Source organism: Musa acuminata, chromosome BXJ2-11 (assembly GCF_036884655.1).
Source record: "Musa acuminata AAA Group cultivar baxijiao chromosome BXJ2-11, Cavendish_Baxijiao_AAA, whole genome shotgun sequence".
NCBI lineage: Eukaryota > Viridiplantae > Streptophyta > Magnoliopsida > Zingiberales > Musaceae > Musa > Musa acuminata.
Genome location: NC_088348.1, coordinates 29,899,048 through 29,918,282, shown reverse-complemented (window position 1 = coordinate 29,918,282; position 19,235 = coordinate 29,899,048). Strand labels below are relative to the sequence as shown.

At 37.3% G+C, this 19,235-nt stretch overlaps 3 protein-coding genes across 4 annotated transcripts; 2 read left to right on the top strand and 1 right to left on the bottom strand.

Annotated features, from left to right (window-relative positions):
• The first annotated feature begins 775 nt into the window (after window positions 1–775).
• On the top strand, window positions 776–8,255 carry LOC103971997 (novel plant SNARE 13). Of its 2 annotated transcripts, XM_009386178.3 has the most exons (11): window positions 776–925; window positions 1,005–1,158; window positions 3,635–3,727; window positions 3,916–4,009; window positions 4,094–4,131; window positions 5,596–5,693; window positions 6,814–6,893; window positions 6,969–7,025; window positions 7,176–7,268; window positions 7,370–7,444; window positions 7,882–8,255. In XM_009386178.3, the coding sequence occupies exons 2-11, from the start codon at window positions 1,082–1,084 to the stop codon at window positions 7,975–7,977; spliced, it is 801 nt and encodes a 266-aa protein (XP_009384453.1). In that variant the 5' UTR covers window positions 776–925; window positions 1,005–1,081; the 3' UTR covers window positions 7,978–8,255. The 2 variants fall into 2 exon arrangements, with proteins under 2 accessions (XP_009384453.1, XP_064988350.1); XM_065132278.1 differs by having other exon boundaries at window positions 795–1,158.
• Window positions 8,256–8,263: 8 nt separating this feature from the next.
• On the top strand, window positions 8,264–10,022 carry LOC103971996 (1-Cys peroxiredoxin). Its single transcript, XM_065132279.1, has 6 exons — window positions 8,264–8,402; window positions 8,499–8,587; window positions 8,728–9,040; window positions 9,107–9,255; window positions 9,335–9,481; window positions 9,564–10,022. The coding sequence occupies exons 3-6, from the start codon at window positions 8,923–8,925 to the stop codon at window positions 9,807–9,809; spliced, it is 660 nt and encodes a 219-aa protein (XP_064988351.1). The 5' UTR covers window positions 8,264–8,402; window positions 8,499–8,587; window positions 8,728–8,922; the 3' UTR covers window positions 9,810–10,022.
• A 223-nt stretch (window positions 10,023–10,245) lies between these two features.
• LOC103971995 (glycerol-3-phosphate acyltransferase 9) lies at window positions 10,246–19,022 on the bottom strand. Its single transcript, XM_009386175.3, has 12 exons — window positions 18,830–19,022; window positions 18,666–18,723; window positions 17,934–18,052; window positions 15,321–15,420; window positions 14,936–15,031; window positions 14,763–14,859; window positions 14,576–14,663; window positions 14,398–14,494; window positions 13,385–13,470; window positions 12,214–12,333; window positions 12,026–12,124; window positions 10,246–10,574 (listed from the first exon to the last, which is right to left on the bottom strand). Exons 1-12 carry the CDS (start codon window positions 18,934–18,936, stop codon window positions 10,526–10,528), a joined length of 1,116 nt encoding a protein of 371 aa, XP_009384450.2. The 5' UTR covers window positions 18,937–19,022; the 3' UTR covers window positions 10,246–10,525.
• Window positions 19,023–19,235: the final 213 nt, after the last annotated feature.

The following is a 19,235-nucleotide window of genomic DNA, read 5'->3' as shown; positions in this document are numbered from 1 at the left end:
ATTTATCCCCACAAATAATCTGTCACGTTAACTGACAGTCAATTGGTCAACGCCAGACGGAAGAAGAGTTGTGTCGTCGTATTTACTTCTCTCCCACTCCAATTAGCATCAAATATATAAATATATAAATATATAAATAAATATATTTATATCTTCCTATAAATGTCCTTCAAAATATCTGATTTAATTAAAACAATATGTTGATATTTAATGTTTATTTAAAGCTGATAGGCGGTTGAGATAAAAAGGAGATGTAACGGAGGTAAGACGATGCTTTTAATCTCAACCGTTGGTCTTTCTTTCTTCCCTTCCTTTTTGCCGTGGAAGAAAAAGGTAGCCGCTCATTTCGAGCGACGGTAGGCAGCGGAGTCCCGTAATCGTGTCCAACTTCTCTAATCTCGACCGCCCACGTGTAGAAATATAAGGGCGGTCGAGATTTAAAGAACCTGTCAGATGGACGGTTTTAAAAGGTACTTTATAATTTCTATATACAATATATGTTTTACAGGATCTTCACTACTCGGGTCCCACTGCCATCACATGATCGTCCGGTGGAGCGGGGCCCATAGCGAACAGCGCATCCCACCTAAATCCACTCTGTCAACACAAACAAACTCGCTTTTCGTTCGTCCTGTTGTAGCCCTCGTAACAGCACCTTGATTACATACACTCAGCACATTTTAGAACGTCTGATTTCCATCAGACGATCCATCGCTGCTGGTAGGTTTCTTGGGTCGGATTATAAACGTCTGTCTTTAAAAACAAAAAGGGATGAGAAAGAGAGCGAGAGAGAGAGAGAGAGAGAGAGAGAGAGAGAACTATTCGTTGCCACGATGCGAAGAATTTGATTTGATTTGGGGGTTCGAAGACAGCGAGAGCCCTCGAAAACAGCCTTTCTCTCTGGTGGAGTAGGGATTTGGATCTGGTATGCTGAATTCGAACCCTTTCTTCTGATCCTTCTCTCGATGTGGGTGGTTCGGTGGGTTTGATCCCAGGAAGCGCAGCGCTCTGTGGTGGTGACTGGAGGAGTCGGAATCTAGGGGAAGTTTCTGCTGCTGAGTTTTGGTTTCTTGCGTGAGGAATGGCGAGCGATCTGCCCATCAGCCCGGAGCTGGAGGAGATCGATGGCAAGATCCAGGACATCTTCCGAGCCCTTCAGTAAGATCGTTCGCCTCTTCCATCCTTCAGTCGTTGTTTTGATAGCCCTGTTTCGCTTAGTTCATGCACGTGCTTCTTTAATCTGTACAGATTCATGTTTTGAGGGGCGTATGCAATCTTCATGGGGGAACCAGAATCCTGCTTTTTAGTTTTCTGAACTGCATAAGATTACAGAAATTTAGATGGATCTTTGTTGTCTAAAACTTATGTTGGTTGAAATGTAATGTGCATCGAGATATTAGTTGTATCTTTGCTGGACAGCAATCTTTCTTGAATATCTTGACTTTGACTGTCGGTGATTTTATATCATTTGACAAAAGAAAAAAGAGGAACAAGGGGAACTCGATAATCACTATGAACATACTGGTTTAGTTTATCTGAAGCTTCTGAGATCATAATCAGATTATAAATTAGGGAAAATGGAAACTAAGAGTATTTCCTGTCTGTAGTGTAGGATAGATCTACATGGTGTATGGGGAATATAAAGGTGAAGCTTTGAAACATAAAATAATAATAATAATAATAACAATAACTTGTGCTCGATTGCGACACTAGCTTTGTGAAGGAGATACTAGAACTGCAGTGGATTTTAGCACTGTGAAATCTCCAAATACGCTGCAAAAACTAGTAAGTTTATAAAAAAGTGTGTACGCTTTATGATTTTCCAATAGTTTGACATCATAATTTGAATTAGTGATTAGGAAAGTTTTTGGGTTTTTAGAAATTGTTAGAGGAAAATAAGCTTTTTTGTCATGAATGTTTATCATAGATAATATTTCTTAGAGAGAGTGACTTGAAAGAGAAATTGGAGAACACCTATAGGTATAGCTACAAGGAAACAATTCTAAATGCTTAGAAAGCATCAAAAAATAGGCAGAAAGCAAAATGCATAGCTTGGAAAAGTTTAGCTATCTATGACATGCAATGTAGTGGAGCTTATATTTAAAGCAACCTTTATAAGAATTTAAACTACAGGTAATTAGATTAAAAAAAAGGAAAAAAAGAAATAATGAACTTCATCTATCCATTTTTTAAATTTTCTATTCAGGTTATAATGGCTCTTCCAAGTCAGGAGGAGGAACTTATCACCTGTCATATTAAAGGAAAAGCTGATGTTGCATCTGTGGATCTTTTTTGGTGGCAAAGCAAAAATTGATTTTAATTGATTATATATTGGTATTGCTAATGAAGTGCATGACATGCGGAGAGATTAGGAGAGTTGTCTGCTAGTTGCAGTATTTTCCATGAAGGATCAGCATCAGTTTTCTAGATGTTTACATTAGCGAGGGCAAACATGAAATTAGCATGACAGAATATCTTTCGGAGTCTTCTTTTCTAAATGCCAGGAAAGAACTGTTTTCTTTTTTTCCATAGTTCTGTATGTCTTTTTATTTACGATTGAAGTTCAGATTCTCTAAATTCTGTTGGTCCTTTTGTCCTCAGTAGTTATTTTCTTGAAGTGACATAGTCCAACTTGCTTCTAATTACATGGTTAGAAATGTCATTCACTGGATGATGTCCCCTTACAACGATTATACATCTGATCTAATATATTTTTTATCATGTTGGTCAAAGCACTATCTGCCGGGGGATTGGATCTTTGGTACTTATCTCTTATAGTTGGTCTTTCAGATTGAGGCATGTCAGTATGTTCTAATTATTGTAGTATATCACTGAAAATGAAATTAATCTATCTAATAGGTAATGGCTGTATATCATTGATGACCTGTATGTAATTGTTGATAGTTCTGCATCATAGTGGAAGAATTTTGTTTCATAATATGAATCTAAAGAACAACTGATGAATTTTGTTCTCAGATGCTCAAGGACTTCCGTTTCTTACAGGATGTGCTTAGGGAAGTCATGATGCTATCTTTGATTTCTGACTATGTGTGTATCAGATCAGAATTTCAAATACAACGATAGCACAAGGAAATGAGACTTCCTTTTAGTTAGGAAATAGTTGAATATGGAATTGATATCATTAGAGGAGAGCTATATTCTATTTGCTCGGTAAGTTTTATAGTTAATTTTGTAAGAAGCCTTTCGGGTAATTCTATGATCCAAATTGAGATTTGCCATGCTTGGAAGTAGTAAATTTCTTGTATAAGTTATCTTTACATCTTGTATGTTATTGTGCATGTTTGTCAATCATTGGTTTAATGTTTAAAGTTTACAGGATGATGCTTTTAATTGTTATTGTATCTTTCTGTACTTTAAGAATTCTCTTTGTTAATCTTATTCATTTGGATTATATTATTTTGTTACATGATGCTTTAATCCACGTAATCGTCATTTTATTTGTTCATATTTTGGTATTTCTTCTTCAATTTTCATGCTTAATTCAATACAGGAAATTTGTTGAATTTATTGCCGTAATTGGTTTATCTAACCGTTCAATATTGCAGCAGAACCTTGGAAGCCAAATTGATTAATATTGACAATTGTTTTTCCTGTGATTATCTGCACTCTGCAGGAATGGATTCCAAAAATTAGATAAGATTAAAGACCCTAGTAGACAGACTAAACAGTTGGAGGAGCTTACAGGGAAGATGAGGGAATGTAAGCGGTAGGTGAATTGACCTTGCTTTTACTGTATAATATTATACAAAAAGATCCGCCTGGGTTTATACAAGTGGATACAAGTTATTCATGTTTATCACTTGCTTTTACAGTACAAAACATTAAGGTATTCTGTTTTTATCACCACAGTGAACCTTTTTTTTTTATATATTAGTGGCATGTTAATCTTTGCAGGTTGATTAAAGAGTTTGATCATGAACTTAAAGATCAGGAGAGTCGAATTCAACCAGAGCATAATAAGCAGCTCAATGAGAAGAAGCAATCGATGGTTGGTAATTTGTTCCCTAATTCTTGCCTTTTTTCTAATCTTCTTTTTGATAATTGTAACTAATCTCCTTTTCTGTTATTGCAGATTAAGGAGCTAAACTCATATGTGGCTTTGAGAAAGACGTATGTTTTAAACTGCTGTCAATCTTCCTCCTCCTAGTTCTGTCTTCTGCAATAGTATTTTACATCCTGTGACCAAGGCCACAAACATCTTTCTTAACTTTCATAAATTAGAACTTATCATTACTTGTTATTAGCGTAAAGTGTAATGCTCACTTTGTGGATTCTTTATGTGATATAGGTTGTGTCCCCACCATATATGTTTTGCTAACTAAGCTCTGACTCTATTTGACGATGAAATTCATGCAATTTATGTTCTTTCTCTTGGGACCAACTGAGCTACTTTATCATGTATGTACTATCACTTTAAGTTTTGGTTATCTAAAGACAATAATGGTTGTATGAGACCTTGCAAAAGATAAACGGACTGCTGAAACAATCAAAGCATGCATATATGTTTAAGGATTGTCCATTTTTATGCCTGTTAAAATACATGTATTTGCCTATATAATTCTCAATTTTGGTATTTGCTTCAATGTCGTTCAAAACAAGTTGTATTTGTGTCTATTCCCCTCTACAATTTATGTGAATAATCATCAAGCTATTCTTTGTTAAATTGCAGGAGGTTTATGTTCAATTAATTAGAGTTCTAGAATGATTAAAACACCCACGTTTAGTTCCTGAACTGCATTTGCAACAATCCCTCTCAAATCTTTTTGATTGTTTAGTTTATTGCTATGTAGACTTTAATCGGTTGCAAAAATGTTCAAGGATACATGTATTTTTCTTTTCTCTCTTCATTACTGATAACCTTTAGTGTCTACTCAGAAGATATAACAGGGGCATATGTGTAAATATTATGTATTATAAGCAGCATGCATTCTTCTGAAATAAAAGGGCAATATACTCGAATACTTTTATGTCGAGGGGTCTAGTTCTTATTTCCTGTATGACATCCATGTTTGAAGTTACGATTGCAGCATCATAGTGCAGGTGATGCAGCACTTGCTGTTCTTTTTGTTAGTGGTTGTTATTCCTCATCAACACAAATTGTTTTCTTTATGTTTTCTAATGTTTTACTATTTTTTATAATCTTTTAATCTTTAAGTTATTTCTCTGCTGATTTCAATTCCACCAATCCTTCTAATTATAACATTCATAAGTGAACTTTATTCTGATATCAATTCTGCAAACTGTCCAAAATATTTGTTGTTGTCTACAATTCCTGATGTTTGACTTCGAATTTACTGGTCCTAGGGTTTGTTGATCATTAGCTGCATCTATTATGTGGTTGAATTTTGTCTGTCTATTTATCTATATTCAACCAATCTATTTGTAGTATCCTCGGTATTTCTTCTTGTAACATGCATCTCTTTTTTATACAGTTTCTTTTCTTTGTGCAAGATCTAATGCAATTTTGCTTGCTAATTTCTAATGCATCTGTCCTCTGGTGAACAAATCCCACTATATCTTTGTGCATCTCTTTTGTTAGTTGATAAGATTGCCTTTTCAATTAATTGCTTTCAGGTACCAAAGTAACCTTGGAAATAAAAGAGTTGAGCTCTTTGATATGGGTGCTGGAACTAGTGATCCTGTAACCCAGGAGAATGTTAAGATGGCATCAGGTATTAATTGATCTCTTACACCAAAGTATCATTTACAATGGTACACTAACTTAGTATTTGTATATTTTGCTTTTCAATGTCTTGAAGTTCCTGAGTGGTTTCTCAAGAAAAGAAAATGGTTCAGTTACATTTAGGATTTTTGGGTCAGAAGATGGCCAGGACCACCTGAAGAAATGGAGGGGTTTTGGCTTGATATTCCTGAGAAATCTTGGATAGTGACAAGCATGGGAAAAATGCTATAATTAATAGAATATACAGTCCATGGTAGATGCTCTATTTTGCTTTTTAATGTTTTGAAATTCCTGAGTGCTTTTTGAAGACAAGAAAATGGTTCAGCTATAATTAGCATTTTTGGGTCAGAAGATGGCTAAGAGCACCTGAGGAAATTGAGGATTCTGGCTTGATGTTATTCATAAATATTGGATAGTGAAAAGCATAAGAAAAAAAAAGCTATAATTTATAGAATATTCAGTGCATGAGGAAATGGAAAAGGACTTGGATGGATCTAAGCAATTTTTTCAAGGACATGCGTAACTTCTAAGCAATTTTGTTGAGTTCTTTCATAAAACTATCATGTTTGGAGCCTTGGACTTCAAGCTAAATTTCAATCATTGCATGCAGATGATTCTATGCATCTACTTGTGAAAAACATGTGTATGAGAATATTGATAAGTTAGATCTTCTCTTCTTTGATTTAGGTGGAGTGAAAAATTTGTGATCCCCATTTACAGTGATAGGAAATAGTTGATAAATCAGAAATTTTGTTTTGTTTTTTTGTTAGTGAACAATGGGAGAGGATCACCCACCATGAGTTTTGAAATGGATTTTTATTTTTTCTCAGTCAAGTTTTGTCTAGAGAGGAACTTGCATAAGACCTAGTGTCTTAGTGTTTTGATAGGTGTTATTAGTCAGGGGCATGCAAACAACATACAATTTTAGCATGTGACACTCTTTGGATGAATGGACCAATATAGAGGTGCTATGAAACACATTGATTGAAAGTTTATTCATGCTCAAGCTTGCTGTCTGATTGTGATATCTCAACTGTTTTCTGAGAAACTTGCCATTTACCATTTAGTCTGCATGCTTATTATGTCGTTAATATTGTGTCATCTTGTAGATATGTCTAATCAAGAGCTGATAGACAATGGAAGGAAGCAGATGGATGAGACTGATCAAGCCATTGAGCGTTCAAAAATGGTGAATTCTTATCTTCATGGAACCTCTGGGTTATCGTTTGCTTTCGTATCTTCACATATAACTTTGAACTTATAGGTCGTTGAGCAAACCATTGAAGTAGGAACTCAAACTGCTGCAAATCTTAAAGGCCAAGTAAGTTACCAAGCACTTTCGTAAGCAGATCACAATTGACTGTGATTGACTTTTTTTAATTCCTCCTACTTATATTTTTCTTCTTCTTGTAAAATGTCTTCTTTACAAACAAATTTTCTGTTAAAAGAGTAAAATTCTGTGATTTTGCAGACAGAACAAATGGGTCGAATTGTTAATGAACTGGACACCATTCATTTTTCCATCAAGAAGGCTTCTCAGTTGGTGAAAGAGATTGGTAGGCAGGTTGTCCTTTGGTCTCTGTTCTCGATGTTCTTTCCTCTTTATTCCAGTCTTCCATGTATTCTCCACTTAATCTACTCTAATGACCAAAACTCTTCTTTCAGGTTGCCACCGACAAGTGCATCATGTTTTTCTTATTTCTTATAGTTTGTGGTGTCATTGCAATCATTATTGTGAAGGTACTCTCCCACTTCTTCTTGTGTCAATCACAGCCATTTCATCTCTTTCTTTTACTTCGAGACTGGAACTTCTGTAAGCATATTAGTATGTTTTTTCCAAATTAAGTCATCATACTTGCATGAAGTATTATTGTTATCTGCTAGTAGACTTGGCTACCAACTTTTAGGTTAACATCCAGCCATTGAGAACTTGCATATGGTAAGTTCTAATTGTCATGTAAGTTTTGTTGGTCAACAACACATTTTACTGAATAAATGGATCTACAAACAACTATTTCAATCCATTTAACTTTGACAATAACATCACAGAGTCGTAAATAGTTTTGTCGCATAGGCGTGTTCCTGCACATACAGAGCTTCCACAAAGTCACTGTATAACCCAGATGGCGATGATTCTAATTACTATCATCTAACCTTTTTTGTTTCCCAATTGGCAGATTGTGCACCCGAACGACAAGAACATCAGAGACATACCGGGGTTGGCGCCTCCAGCTGGAAGGAAATTGTTGTCATTAGAAGCTCTTGGAAATTGACAATTTGCTTTCATGTTTGACGGAGGAACTGCTCCAGTGCCGTGTGTGTGAGGAACATGTCAGAAGTCACAGAGTTTAAAGCGCCTCATTTGGGGATGAGTATGTCACTTGCTTCCCTTGGGCAGGATTTCCAACGCCCTTCCCGTGTACATTTGGCATAGAGTGAAAACATTACATGGATCAATCAATTTATGCTGTGGATATGTGAGAATGCCTTCGAAACATTTGTAATTTCGGACTTTCGTCTATTGTTTCTTTCCCAGATTGTGGATGCCAAACTTGTACCTTCTGTCTAGATTTGCAAGTCCTAGTGTTGATTAGTGTATAGAGACCCTCCAATTTTTCTTACTGGTGTAAGCGGTACTCGCGGATGGATCTACACCGTCAACTGCACGGTTGCATCAGAACCTTCAGGAAGACGTCCTGTAAGTATTCCCTAAGATTGAGAAGTATTTAAGTACATCATTCATCTTTAGTGAAATGTCTACACTAAAGCTCTTTTTTACCTGATGGATGAACAGGTCGCTCAGCGTCATGTCACCGAACGCCATCAACGCTACGAGCAGGGAAGGGAACGCCTACATCGGTTTCCTTCCGGGAGCCTCCAAGGGTAAGTCGTGTCTCATGGCTCGCTTCCCTTACGTTGCGCCCGTCGTCTCCTACCGACACGTGGAGCATCCTCTTCGCATCCGAAGACTAACAAGGTGTTTCTTCCCGCTGAACGAATTCGTGTTGACGTGACGTCGACAGCGCCGCTCCCGTTCGTCTCCGTCCGAACATTCACGAGGGAGGCAGGACACGTCGCCACGACTGCTGCCACGACCCCGACACGTGCGCTGCATGCGGCCGAGACGGGGTTCTTCTTAACCGAGGCTCGGCGGCTCGCCTTCAAGGCATCGCCGGTGGGAAGGGTTCGAATTCCGAGGAGAGCGTCACCATCGAAAGATGCCGGGGCTGACGATCGGAGACACCGTAGCTGACCTGGAGCTGGAGACCACCCAGGGGAAGATACGGATCCACGACTACGTCGGCGATGGCTATTGCATCGTCTTCTCCCACCCCGGTAAGCCATCTCAGCCCTCCCTCCCTCCCTAGGCGGTGTTTGACTGATTGCTTGCACGCGCTGCAGCTGACTTCACGCCGGTGTGCACCACGGAGCTGGGGATGATGGCGAAGTACGCGCCGGAGTTCGAGAAGAGAGGGGTGAAACTGCTCGGCTTATCGTGCGACGACGTAGAGTCCCACAAGGAATGGATCAAGGACGTGGAGGCTTACACGGTGTGCTCTCCCCGCGCGTTACGATACCTCCATCGTTACAGCAGCATCGGTGTTGATGACTGGTGTTTGATTACGGCAGCCGGGGAGCCTCGTGACGTATCCGATTGCGGCGGACCCAAAGAGGGAGGTGATCAAGCAGCTTAACATGGTGGATCCCGACGAGGAGGACGCCAGTGGAAACCAGCTTCCGTCGAGGGCACTGCATGTTGTCGGACCAGATAAGAAGGTAGCGTGACAGTGACAAATTGATTGTGCGTGGTTTTGTAGGTGCGACGGTGTTTGTTGTGGTGGTGGTGGTGGTGGTGCAGGTGAAGCTGAGCATGCTGTACCCGGCGTCGACGGGGCGGAACATGGACGAGGTGTTGAGGGTGGTGGACTCACTGCAGACGGCGGCGAAGCACAAGGTGGCGACGCCGGTGAACTGGAAGCCGGGGGACCCGGTGGTGATCTCGCCCAGCGTGTCGAACGAGGAGGCCAAACAGATGTTCCCGCAGGGGTTCGAGACCACGGATCTGCCGTCCAAGAAGGAGTACCTCCGCTTCACCCAAGCTTGATGCATGTGGTCATGGTCATGGTCATCGCTGTTACGCTATTGTGGTGAGCAGTAGTGTATATGATGAGCGGTGTCGGATTGTTGTGTCGCTGTGTCTGTGGGTTGTCAGTCTCTCTTCCTAATACTCTCTCTCTTTCTCTCTCTCTCTCTCTCTCTCTGTGTCGCTCATGTTTTTTGCAGAGTTCAATAATCAAAAAGCGTTACGTTAACTATAGATTTTGGTGCGACGAATTGCGAGTCGTTCATTTTATACGAGAGGTGGTTTGAGGTAGAAACATTGGAAGAAAAATGATCATTTTAGCCAACCAAGTTGACGCGATTGGCGAACGGAGCGAAGATCCACGGCGAGTAATACCCTCTTAACGCTTCACCATAATATCTTGTATTATGAACGCAATCATGAATTAGATTTGACCTCAACAATTGGGTAAGAAACAGGAAAGGAAACGGGGCTCCGCCAAAAACCCCCGATTTGACGCATGATCATGATGGCTGAAATGTACAACAATTACATTGGCCGTGATTCATTCACCTTACACAAGCTGAGACTCAACCTTTACGTAAGAAACAGGGCACGGCAAGCCCCATACTTGACACACCTGAATGATCGTGATTGCTTAACTGTACAATAATATAATATTGGACAAGATTCACCTTATACACATGCTGGTCCTCACTAATGGATCCGTTTCCAACACTAATCTTTTTATTATCTGTTCATTTCTCCTCCAATCGCTGTAAGACTGACTCCGCAAAGATCTGCTGCCTGCAAATTAGGCAAGTAATTTACAAAAAGATGCAAAAAAGAAAAAAGAAAAAAAAAAGAGAACAGAGGCAGTATGCACCTACAAAAAAACCATCACTCGATTGAAATAAAACTGCATCTACATATACTTTCTAACTTTCTATCACTTCTCACATTGCTAAAGGTATCATGAACCAAGAAGCTTAGAAAATATCAAATCACTTGTAGATTAACGTGTAGGTGTTCTCATATGCTCTTCATGTGGCAACATATGCAAATGCAGCCATATGATTTATGCAATATGTCATGCGCTGTGGCTGGAAGAGGCTGATATCACCGCAACTACATAATGATATTGCATAGATGAACTTTGGCTTCATATGTATAATGTTCTTCCTATTCACTTCTTGTTATTTGAGGACTAATAGGCTTCAAAGTAGTATAAATATCACCCTTTAACTAAAATGAACCATACAAACCCTTTTAGATTTACTTCCTCTGATTGATTCCTTTGTAGCACTATAACGTAGCATGATAATAGTTTTTCTCAAAATTCTCAGATTTCTTCTAAAAATACAGCTAGTTTTATTTTATTTTTAAATGCTTTACTCAACTAGAGACTCCAGTTGTAAGGAAAGGAACAATATGGTTTTATAACAACAAGATGAAGCCAAAAATCCAAATTGTTTCCGATCAGCAACATAAAATTTTACCCATCACTCCATTATTAGTAATGTTCCTGGTAAAGTTACCAGACAAACATAAATTGAATCACCTAACATGATTTAATTCATTCATTAGCTTCCTTTGTACACGTTCAAACCACCCAAAATGGTTTTTTTTCTCAATTTTAGTCCTTAATTAAAACTATTCCTAAATGTCAACAAATGCAAACTTTTATTTATTTGTTATTTATATAACACTAAGAATCAATAGGTTAACCTTTTCGTTTTGGAAAAAAAAAATCAAAGCATGCCTAATCCTTTTTTAAATATCATTCCTTAATTGCTCAACATTTCAATTCATATAGCATTGCTAGTCATAATTGTCTTATAATTTTTTGTTCTTTCAACCAATGGGTTAGACAACATACTAAACTACGACACTTAGAATGACCCTCTTGCTTTAACCATCCTAATTTAAGTATATGACCAATATGTCTAATCTCCTCTTCACATCGAACAATAGAAGCAAGATAGTGATTACTTCTGCTTCTTCAAACTTCTGTTCATTATATAAGTTGTACCTTGGACTGTTGATGTTGCTATTATATATGTCAACCCTGATTGTAGTAGCTCAAATTAATATTTGCCTCAATAATATAACAAAAAATAATACAATAGAACTTACACCTAATTATGTGAACACATAATCCAAGCACTAGGAAATGTAAGATGCTGTAAGCATTTACACAAAAATAAAATGCATTCTGTATTTTGCAAGAAAAATAGAAAGGTTGACATATGTCATACTTGCGCTCTATGAGCTTGGGACTGGGGCGGAAGTACTTTAGATAGCCATCCCATGGGACCTTTTTGAGACCAGCTCGAACAGAGATCATGTCTTGGACCCTACATGGCATGACCATATAGACAGGATCAGTGAAATGACTGTTTCTGCTTACAATGTTGTATATCATGAAGCTCTAAAACAATTTCACCTTTCAGCAAATTCAATAGGAGTCTCTTCAGGCCTTATATACTGAGGCTCCAGGTACCAAACATCACAAACAACAGCCCATGATGTCATAAGCTGTACTAAGTGCATCGTGAAAGATTGCCTGCCAAACAATGAGATGCTGCATATAAATGAAGCGTGCAACTATCTTACATGACTTTACAAGCCAATAAGCATCCAAGCCCTTTAATTGTAAAAAGAAGAGAAAATATTCATGAAAAATAACAGCCTCCCGTAGTCATCATGGACCTTATATATAATCAAAGTGCCCATAATTCTCGTAAACACCACGTTATAAGGGTTGATCAACATGAGCTGTCATTATCTCCTAAAAAAAAAATACTGACTTCAAAGAGAGAGTGCTCAATAGAAAAAAAATCTACTAGTTTGGCTCACCCAAGTCAAGTTAGAGAGTTGTCATCCACCAGAGATGTAAGCAGGATATCATTTTAAGGCTTCTGCTGAGGTGGTCTTATTTTGCTTGCTGTGAAAAAGATGCAACATCATGCACCCTCCTTTTGCCACACATGACCAAACATGAAAAATATAATCATTATATGGAGATAATCGTCATGTTATCCACATGGTACTGGGCCATAAAAACAAGGCATCATATATGTTCTACAATCCTCATAGTATACAACACAGTGGAGATTCAACACTTGGTTGCCTACAAACTTCCCTCTAGAACAGCAGTCATATAGACAACCCTCTTAGTCTAGAATTTTATTTTGCTAAGACACTCTGTCAAATCACATGACATGATGAACATATTTACCATTGTGATAAAATCTTGATTGACAGTATTACATAAGTTGATACTTCTGTCTTGGATAAGTTAAACTATCAAGAAAATAGTTAAAATACTTGTATAGTTCAAGCTTAGTTTGATAATGCAGGCATGATCTATCACACAAAATCATGCATTCTTTTACTTTGGTGAATGAAAACTCTTTGCTCTCAATAAAAGTTAAAATGAGGTCAAACACCTAACCTATTGGAGAGTGGAGACTGTTACAATCTTATGCTTAACATTTGTAACTTAATTGATGCACTATCATCTCACATACTTTTGTGCTTTTGATTCCATGTTAAATCATGAAATTATAAAAATCAAGTTTTCATCTAAGCCTAGTCACAATTAAGGCACCTACTTTTTGCTGTTCCAGAAAGCATCCACAAAAATCTTGTTGTACTTGATTGCTACAGGACAAACAGCACAACCAAGTTCAAAAGCACCCTGCACATGGATCACAAAAGAAGGTGAACTTTTCTAAAGTTAAAATTTTATAGTAACTAATTAAGATTGAAGGGACAACCAAAAATGCAGGAGACGTAACACGAAAGTGTTTAAGAAACAAAAATAATCTTAAATGCTAGAAGTACACCTGCAACAACAAGCCAGTGGATTCCAACAACATCGCACGGATACAGAAGCAATCAGTATTAACAAGTACTTTTCATATTGATCCAAACAATAATTCAAATGCAAAGAAACATTTCATAATGATGAATACTTTTGTTCAAATCTACTGCTTACGAACACAATTTTATAATGTTAACCATTTTGGAGAGATTATCAGTTGGATTAGAGAAGGCTACAATCTACAACTGATTCATTTTAAGTATCAAGTACAATCTCTCTTGAACAAGATGAGATTGCTGAAGTTCTGATGATAATACAGATAACATGATATTTCTCACACGGTAGGAGATGTAATATGATGAGTCGACCATCTGTATCTGCACAAGCAACTGATCCAAGGCATCCTCGCTGCCTCTTTATTCTATCTAAAAACAACAAAGTTCTTGTTTTGTGCCGTTTGTGCATCCAACTAATAAGTACATTGGTCCATAGAAAAGATAATGAAAAACCATGTCGATCTTGCAGCATGATGGATTCAGGAATGAGATGTGAGAGCTAACATGAAATTGGCTCGTCGTCTTGATCTGATATTTCAGTACATGCTGCATAGACCTGAGCTTGTAAGCAAATATGGGTGTTTTGACTACTCATCAAAGTCTAATATGAACATGCAAAAAAGATTGGAGTGCACCTCGAAACTTATGTTTTGCTTACTGTGAATCTAAACTTATCCAGTGTGAGTATCTCAGCAAAAGCATCATATACATCTAAGTACAGTGACTTTGGAAATATTGGGCAAACCTTCTTGAACATAACAGTATAATGGTTGTTAACGCAAGTTCCCTCAGGAAATATCAGAAGAGGGTTGTTGTCAACTCCTTGAATGTGTTCTCTCAACCTAGATATCCAGAAAGTAAACATCAAGACTATAAACAGAAAAGAACAATTACACTTTGTAGCAAAAGAAGGCAACTCTTACTTTCTAGCAACAATTTCACGGTCCTTAGCCTCTGTACGGTTGAACCATATACAACCTAAACTTTCTACGATGGTCTTCTGGATAAATCCTATGGCAGAAAAATCAAGCATTAATGTTACTTTACTCAGATAAATAGCTAGAAAAACAAAAGAATAAGGCTCAAAATCGAGTAAATGTAGGCTCTTACCAACCCAACCAGGATGCTTTTGCATAATGACAGCAAATGCTGTCATCTGTTCTAAGATGATGAAATCAATCATAGAAGTGTGGTTCGCAACAAAGACCTATTAAATGAAGTTTGCTTAATCTCAGAGAAAAACAAGATCTATCATATCTGAGTTCTGTATGAATATTAAGAACCTGTTGAGGGCGCATGCTGGGACGAGGTCCATGGTATTTAATCACTGCCGTCCATGAAGCAACAAATACGCTGCATATCATCTCAACCAGTTTCCTCTGCATACAAATGGACAAAGCAAAAAAAAGACACCTAGAATATATCTTAATTACCGATATAAGCACAGATCTGAGAAAGCAAAGATAATTAGTCCTTTAAACAAAAAGAACCATACATTTCAAGATTGAAAATTTTGTTATTTAACTATTTAGCTTTAAGGAGCATCATCAAGAACAGAACAAAAACCAATCATCAACATGAAGAACTTCATGGATGAAATTAAAAGAAAAAACTGCAATAGCTGGCTAGAAGATCAAACAAGTAGGTTACTTGCAACAAGAAATCTACCTCTATTTCACGCTTCCACTTATTATGTTCTCCTAAAAGGAAATGCACCAGTGAAAAGGCTGCAAAGAATACTATCCATCCTGCAACCAAGATTATAACTCTACGACAACACATAAGAGATCTTAGTTTGACATGAATATAAAGAATGAGATAAAACAAGTTACTGATAGGAGATTCTAAATGTATACAAGAACAGAAAATAACACTAAAGAAGACAAATATTTTTCTGCAACATATGAAAGTAAAATGAGCCCTAAGTTGTGGCAACATAAATACTTCACGCCATAGGTTGTCATAATTGATAAAAATAAACAAATATAGTGAATTTCTACATATATAAACCAAAATTAACTACCAAGGAGAATTGATGAAATAAAAACCATACAAACCTCGTTCCAGACACAAAAGGCAAATAAATATGTAACTCATCAACCCAAACCAAGATATATAACAAGTTGCATAAGATAAAGTCTACCCTATTGAATGTTATTGAGAGCTAATTCCTTCAAGAAAAAGAAAAAGGTGGTAATCACAGTGCAACTTGTCTAGTGTCAATTTAGACAAAAAGCATTTCCTCAGTTTATTGGCTTTTTATTTCAATATTAGGTCCTCAAAACAGAAGTTCTGGCTGGCACAGCAGATGTAACAACTTAATTAATCTTCATTATGATCACTTGCTGTTGCAGAATGAGCTAGTGAACCTAAATATAGGTAAACTCTGCATCATTTTGATAGGGGTTTCATATCTTCCTATCATGCAAGATAAGTGATGGCATTAGCTATGCCCGATCAAACACCAGCCTGATATCATTTGAAACTAAATAAGACTATCTAAAACACAGTGTTCAAATGGTCCAAGTGGCTGCAGGCAATGAGTGGACCAACAATACTATCCCAATCAATCTCCTTCTTGGCTTCTTGCATCAAATTCTCTTCTTTTCATTCTTAGCATAATCCCTCTTATTTCTTTACATGAACAAAAAGATAAACACACATGTAACAGACCATGAAAATATGTTACAGCATCATGACCAGGCCTGATGGGATACTAACCCAAAAACCGCATCCATCATATCACTTCCTATGTGAGACTAATGTGTCTACAGTAAGGATTGTAATTTCGTACCATACTAGAGTTTCAATCTCAGCTCAATACAGTACGATACGAGCATACCGTATGCTTTGATGTATCGCTCAGTACATATATATATATATATATATATATATATATATATATATATATATATATATATATATATATATATATATATATATATATATATATATATATATATATATATATATATATAATAATAATAATAATAATAATAATAATAATAATAATAAGTTAAAAAATAATAGAAAAGGCGACGTCGCCTCGTTTCTTCTCCCCATGCAGGGAGAAGAAACCGAGTAGAAGAATTGGGGTGTGTGTGTGTGTATATATATATATATATATATAATGTTAAAAGATAATAAAAAGGGCGATGTTGCCTCGTTTCTTCTCCCCGCGCAGATGAGGAGAAGTCGCCGATGATGCTGAGGCCTCGTCACCACAAACGAGGAGGCGACATCTCATCTGTGGCGTCCGACGAGGGAGGGTGGCGATGGATCGGGATCATCGAGAGAGAGCAGCGTTGGATCTTCAGGTTCTCCCTCCCTTTTCTTCTCCCTCTTCTTACTTCTTACTCAGCTAATACAGCCCAGTAGCGGGCGGCAACGATCGAAATCGACCTTTACTAACTGATTTGGGTGATAACAAGGTGAAAACAGCCCCAATCGATCGTATCGCTCGATAGCGGGCGGTTTCATTCGAAATTAAAATCCTTGATCTACAGTAGCTTCAATGGATAGTGATTTCATACCTAAGCCTCTTAGCATATGCGTAGTATAGGTACCATATGTCATGATTTATTCCAATTCAAAAATTGACCCACTAACTTGATAAGCCTAGAATTAATGAAAATAGATCAAGCCTTATATACAAGTATATCCATCCTTCTACTTCCAGGCCATTAGTCTTGGACATTATTTTCATTTTATTATTATGAAACAATTTCCAGGCCTAAATTTTTTAGTCTTGGGCATTACCAATTGATTCTCATTAATTATCTTTTTATCTTATCCATAAATTGATATGCTCTACCACTCTAGTGTTATAATTTTCAATTTTCTATCAATGATATAGTGTATCATGGATGGCCAATGTGATACTGTGATGCTTTTGATGTTTTAAATGGTATAGATTGTGGATGATCATGTTACCCTTTGCGTTTTGCTATTGTATAGCACATCCACTTTACATGAAACTTGTGGCAAACAGTGTATGATATTTTACATGCAGTGCTTAAGTAAATTAATTGATTACTTTGATAATATAGACTATGATCTTATACAAGTGGCCACTTACATTCTATTTATAGCATTTTTAAGAATATTAAGTTTAACAAAAAGAACTTCTCAAGTAAATAACAAAGCCAATCTTCATGTAATGCAAAGGAATAGATGAAATCCATCATAAACTAAAAAAAGAAAATCTCTTAGATCATTTAAATTAATAATATCTGCCTATATTGACAACTATTCTACTAATAAAGAGAAAGTAATTCATACCTGAATGGAAAAAGAATCCCATATCTAATAACTACTCCCAAGCACCATAAAGGGAACAAATAGATATTCCAATTCCAGGGTTCTGAAGGATTCGACTTAAAGCAACGAGTGAAGGAGTCCTGTACTCACAGAAAACAAATGTAGTTATAGGGCATAAAGTATAAGATGGATTAAGTAATACCTGAAACATTAGCTATGAGCTAATCCATCCAACCAGATTCCATAGGAAAATAATACAACAGAAAATGACTAAATAACAGAATTGCATTTGTGAAACTTCAGAGACAAGATTAACTTGTGCAAATTAACGACCGAATGAAAGAGACAGCATTAGCTCTTGAGAATGACACATGGTTGATGATTCTCTTCCCCCATTAGTTTATACTCTTGAGAATGGCCCCTTGTCCGCATGATATTACACATAAAAAGTGGATTTCAATGTAAGAAACCGACGACATAAGCAAGTCAAGAAATAAAGGTTTCAACAAAAACACTTTCTCCAATCAAATCAAGGCTATACTTCATCTAATTCTCTAACTCCATCCCCAAAATATACAGAACTAGCCAAGGTCTGAGAACACTCATTCATTCGAGACAAATACATCACTAACTAAAGCCACCATGACCAGCAAACCTCATCGACGAAATAAATAAAAAAACAATTGCCCCCACCATTCCCAACCCTCGAATTAATACAGAGAGAGAGAGAGAGAGAGAGAGAGAGGAACTCACGTCCATGATGGCGCCGGCAGCTTCTTTGAGAGTAGGAGAAATGTCGAGGAGGTCCCTCCTGAACCAAAGAACAATTAAGGCTCCATCAAGAAACCTAGCTCGTGAAGAATTCCCCAAAAGAAAACGTGAAAAAGAACAAAACAAGGTGACCCAAGAATACACACAGGTGGAGCTTCTTGGAGGCCTCCCGGATCGACTCCACGGTGAGGTACTCGTCGATGTTGGGGCGGTCGAGATCGATCTCCGCGCTCGAGGTAGCCAACCCAGCCATGGCGAAACCGCTTCTGCCAGCAACCGAACTCCTCAGTCTTCTTGACCTCGCTTATACTTCCATCTCCGTTTCCTCCCCCCCCGTCCTTTTCAGTTTGGCGTAACGAACAAAGATATTTACGATTTTAATTTCTCTTCCCATCACATTCATCCAAAATACTCAGATTAATTAATTCCTGTGATTAATATTGACGTATTTGTATCTAAAAACATATAAATACACAAATATGTAAAAGACTTAAAATATTCAAAAAATGTTTCATAATAAACAGTTTAACTAAGCGATTTAGTGACAAGCAG

What these genes read in the sequence shown, in the direction of transcription:
- LOC103971996 (XM_065132279.1), top strand. Translation starts at nt 8,923, where the DNA reads ATGCCGGGGCTGACGATCGGAGACACCGTAGCTGACCTGGAGCTGGAG. An exon ending in CATCGTCTTCTCCCACCCCG is followed by an intron (nt 9,041 to 9,106) that starts GTAAGCCATCTC and finishes CACGCGCTGCAG; the next exon opens with CTGACTTCACGCCGGTGTGC. An exon ending in TTGTCGGACCAGATAAGAAG is followed by an intron (nt 9,482 to 9,563) that starts GTAGCGTGACAG and finishes GTGGTGGTGCAG; the next exon opens with GTGAAGCTGAGCATGCTGTA.
- LOC103971995 (XM_009386175.3), bottom strand. Translation starts at nt 18,936, where the DNA reads ATGGCTGGGTTGGCTACCTCGAGCGCGGAGATCGATCTCGACCGCCCC. An exon ending in AAAGCATCCTGGTTGGGTTG is followed by an intron (nt 14,664 to 14,762) that starts GTAAGAGCCTAC and finishes TTTCTGCCATAG; the next exon opens with GATTTATCCAGAAGACCATC. An exon ending in CGTGAAATTGTTGCTAGAAA is followed by an intron (nt 14,495 to 14,575) that starts GTAAGAGTTGCC and finishes CTGGATATCTAG; the next exon opens with GTTGAGAGAACACATTCAAG.
- LOC103971997 (XM_009386178.3), top strand. Translation starts at nt 1,082, where the DNA reads ATGGCGAGCGATCTGCCCATCAGCCCGGAGCTGGAGGAGATCGATGGC. An exon ending in ATGAGAAGAAGCAATCGATG is followed by an intron (nt 4,010 to 4,093) that starts GTTGGTAATTTG and finishes CTGTTATTGCAG; the next exon opens with ATTAAGGAGCTAAACTCATA. An exon ending in TGAAAGAGATTGGTAGGCAG is followed by an intron (nt 7,269 to 7,369) that starts GTTGTCCTTTGG and finishes CTCTTCTTTCAG; the next exon opens with GTTGCCACCGACAAGTGCAT.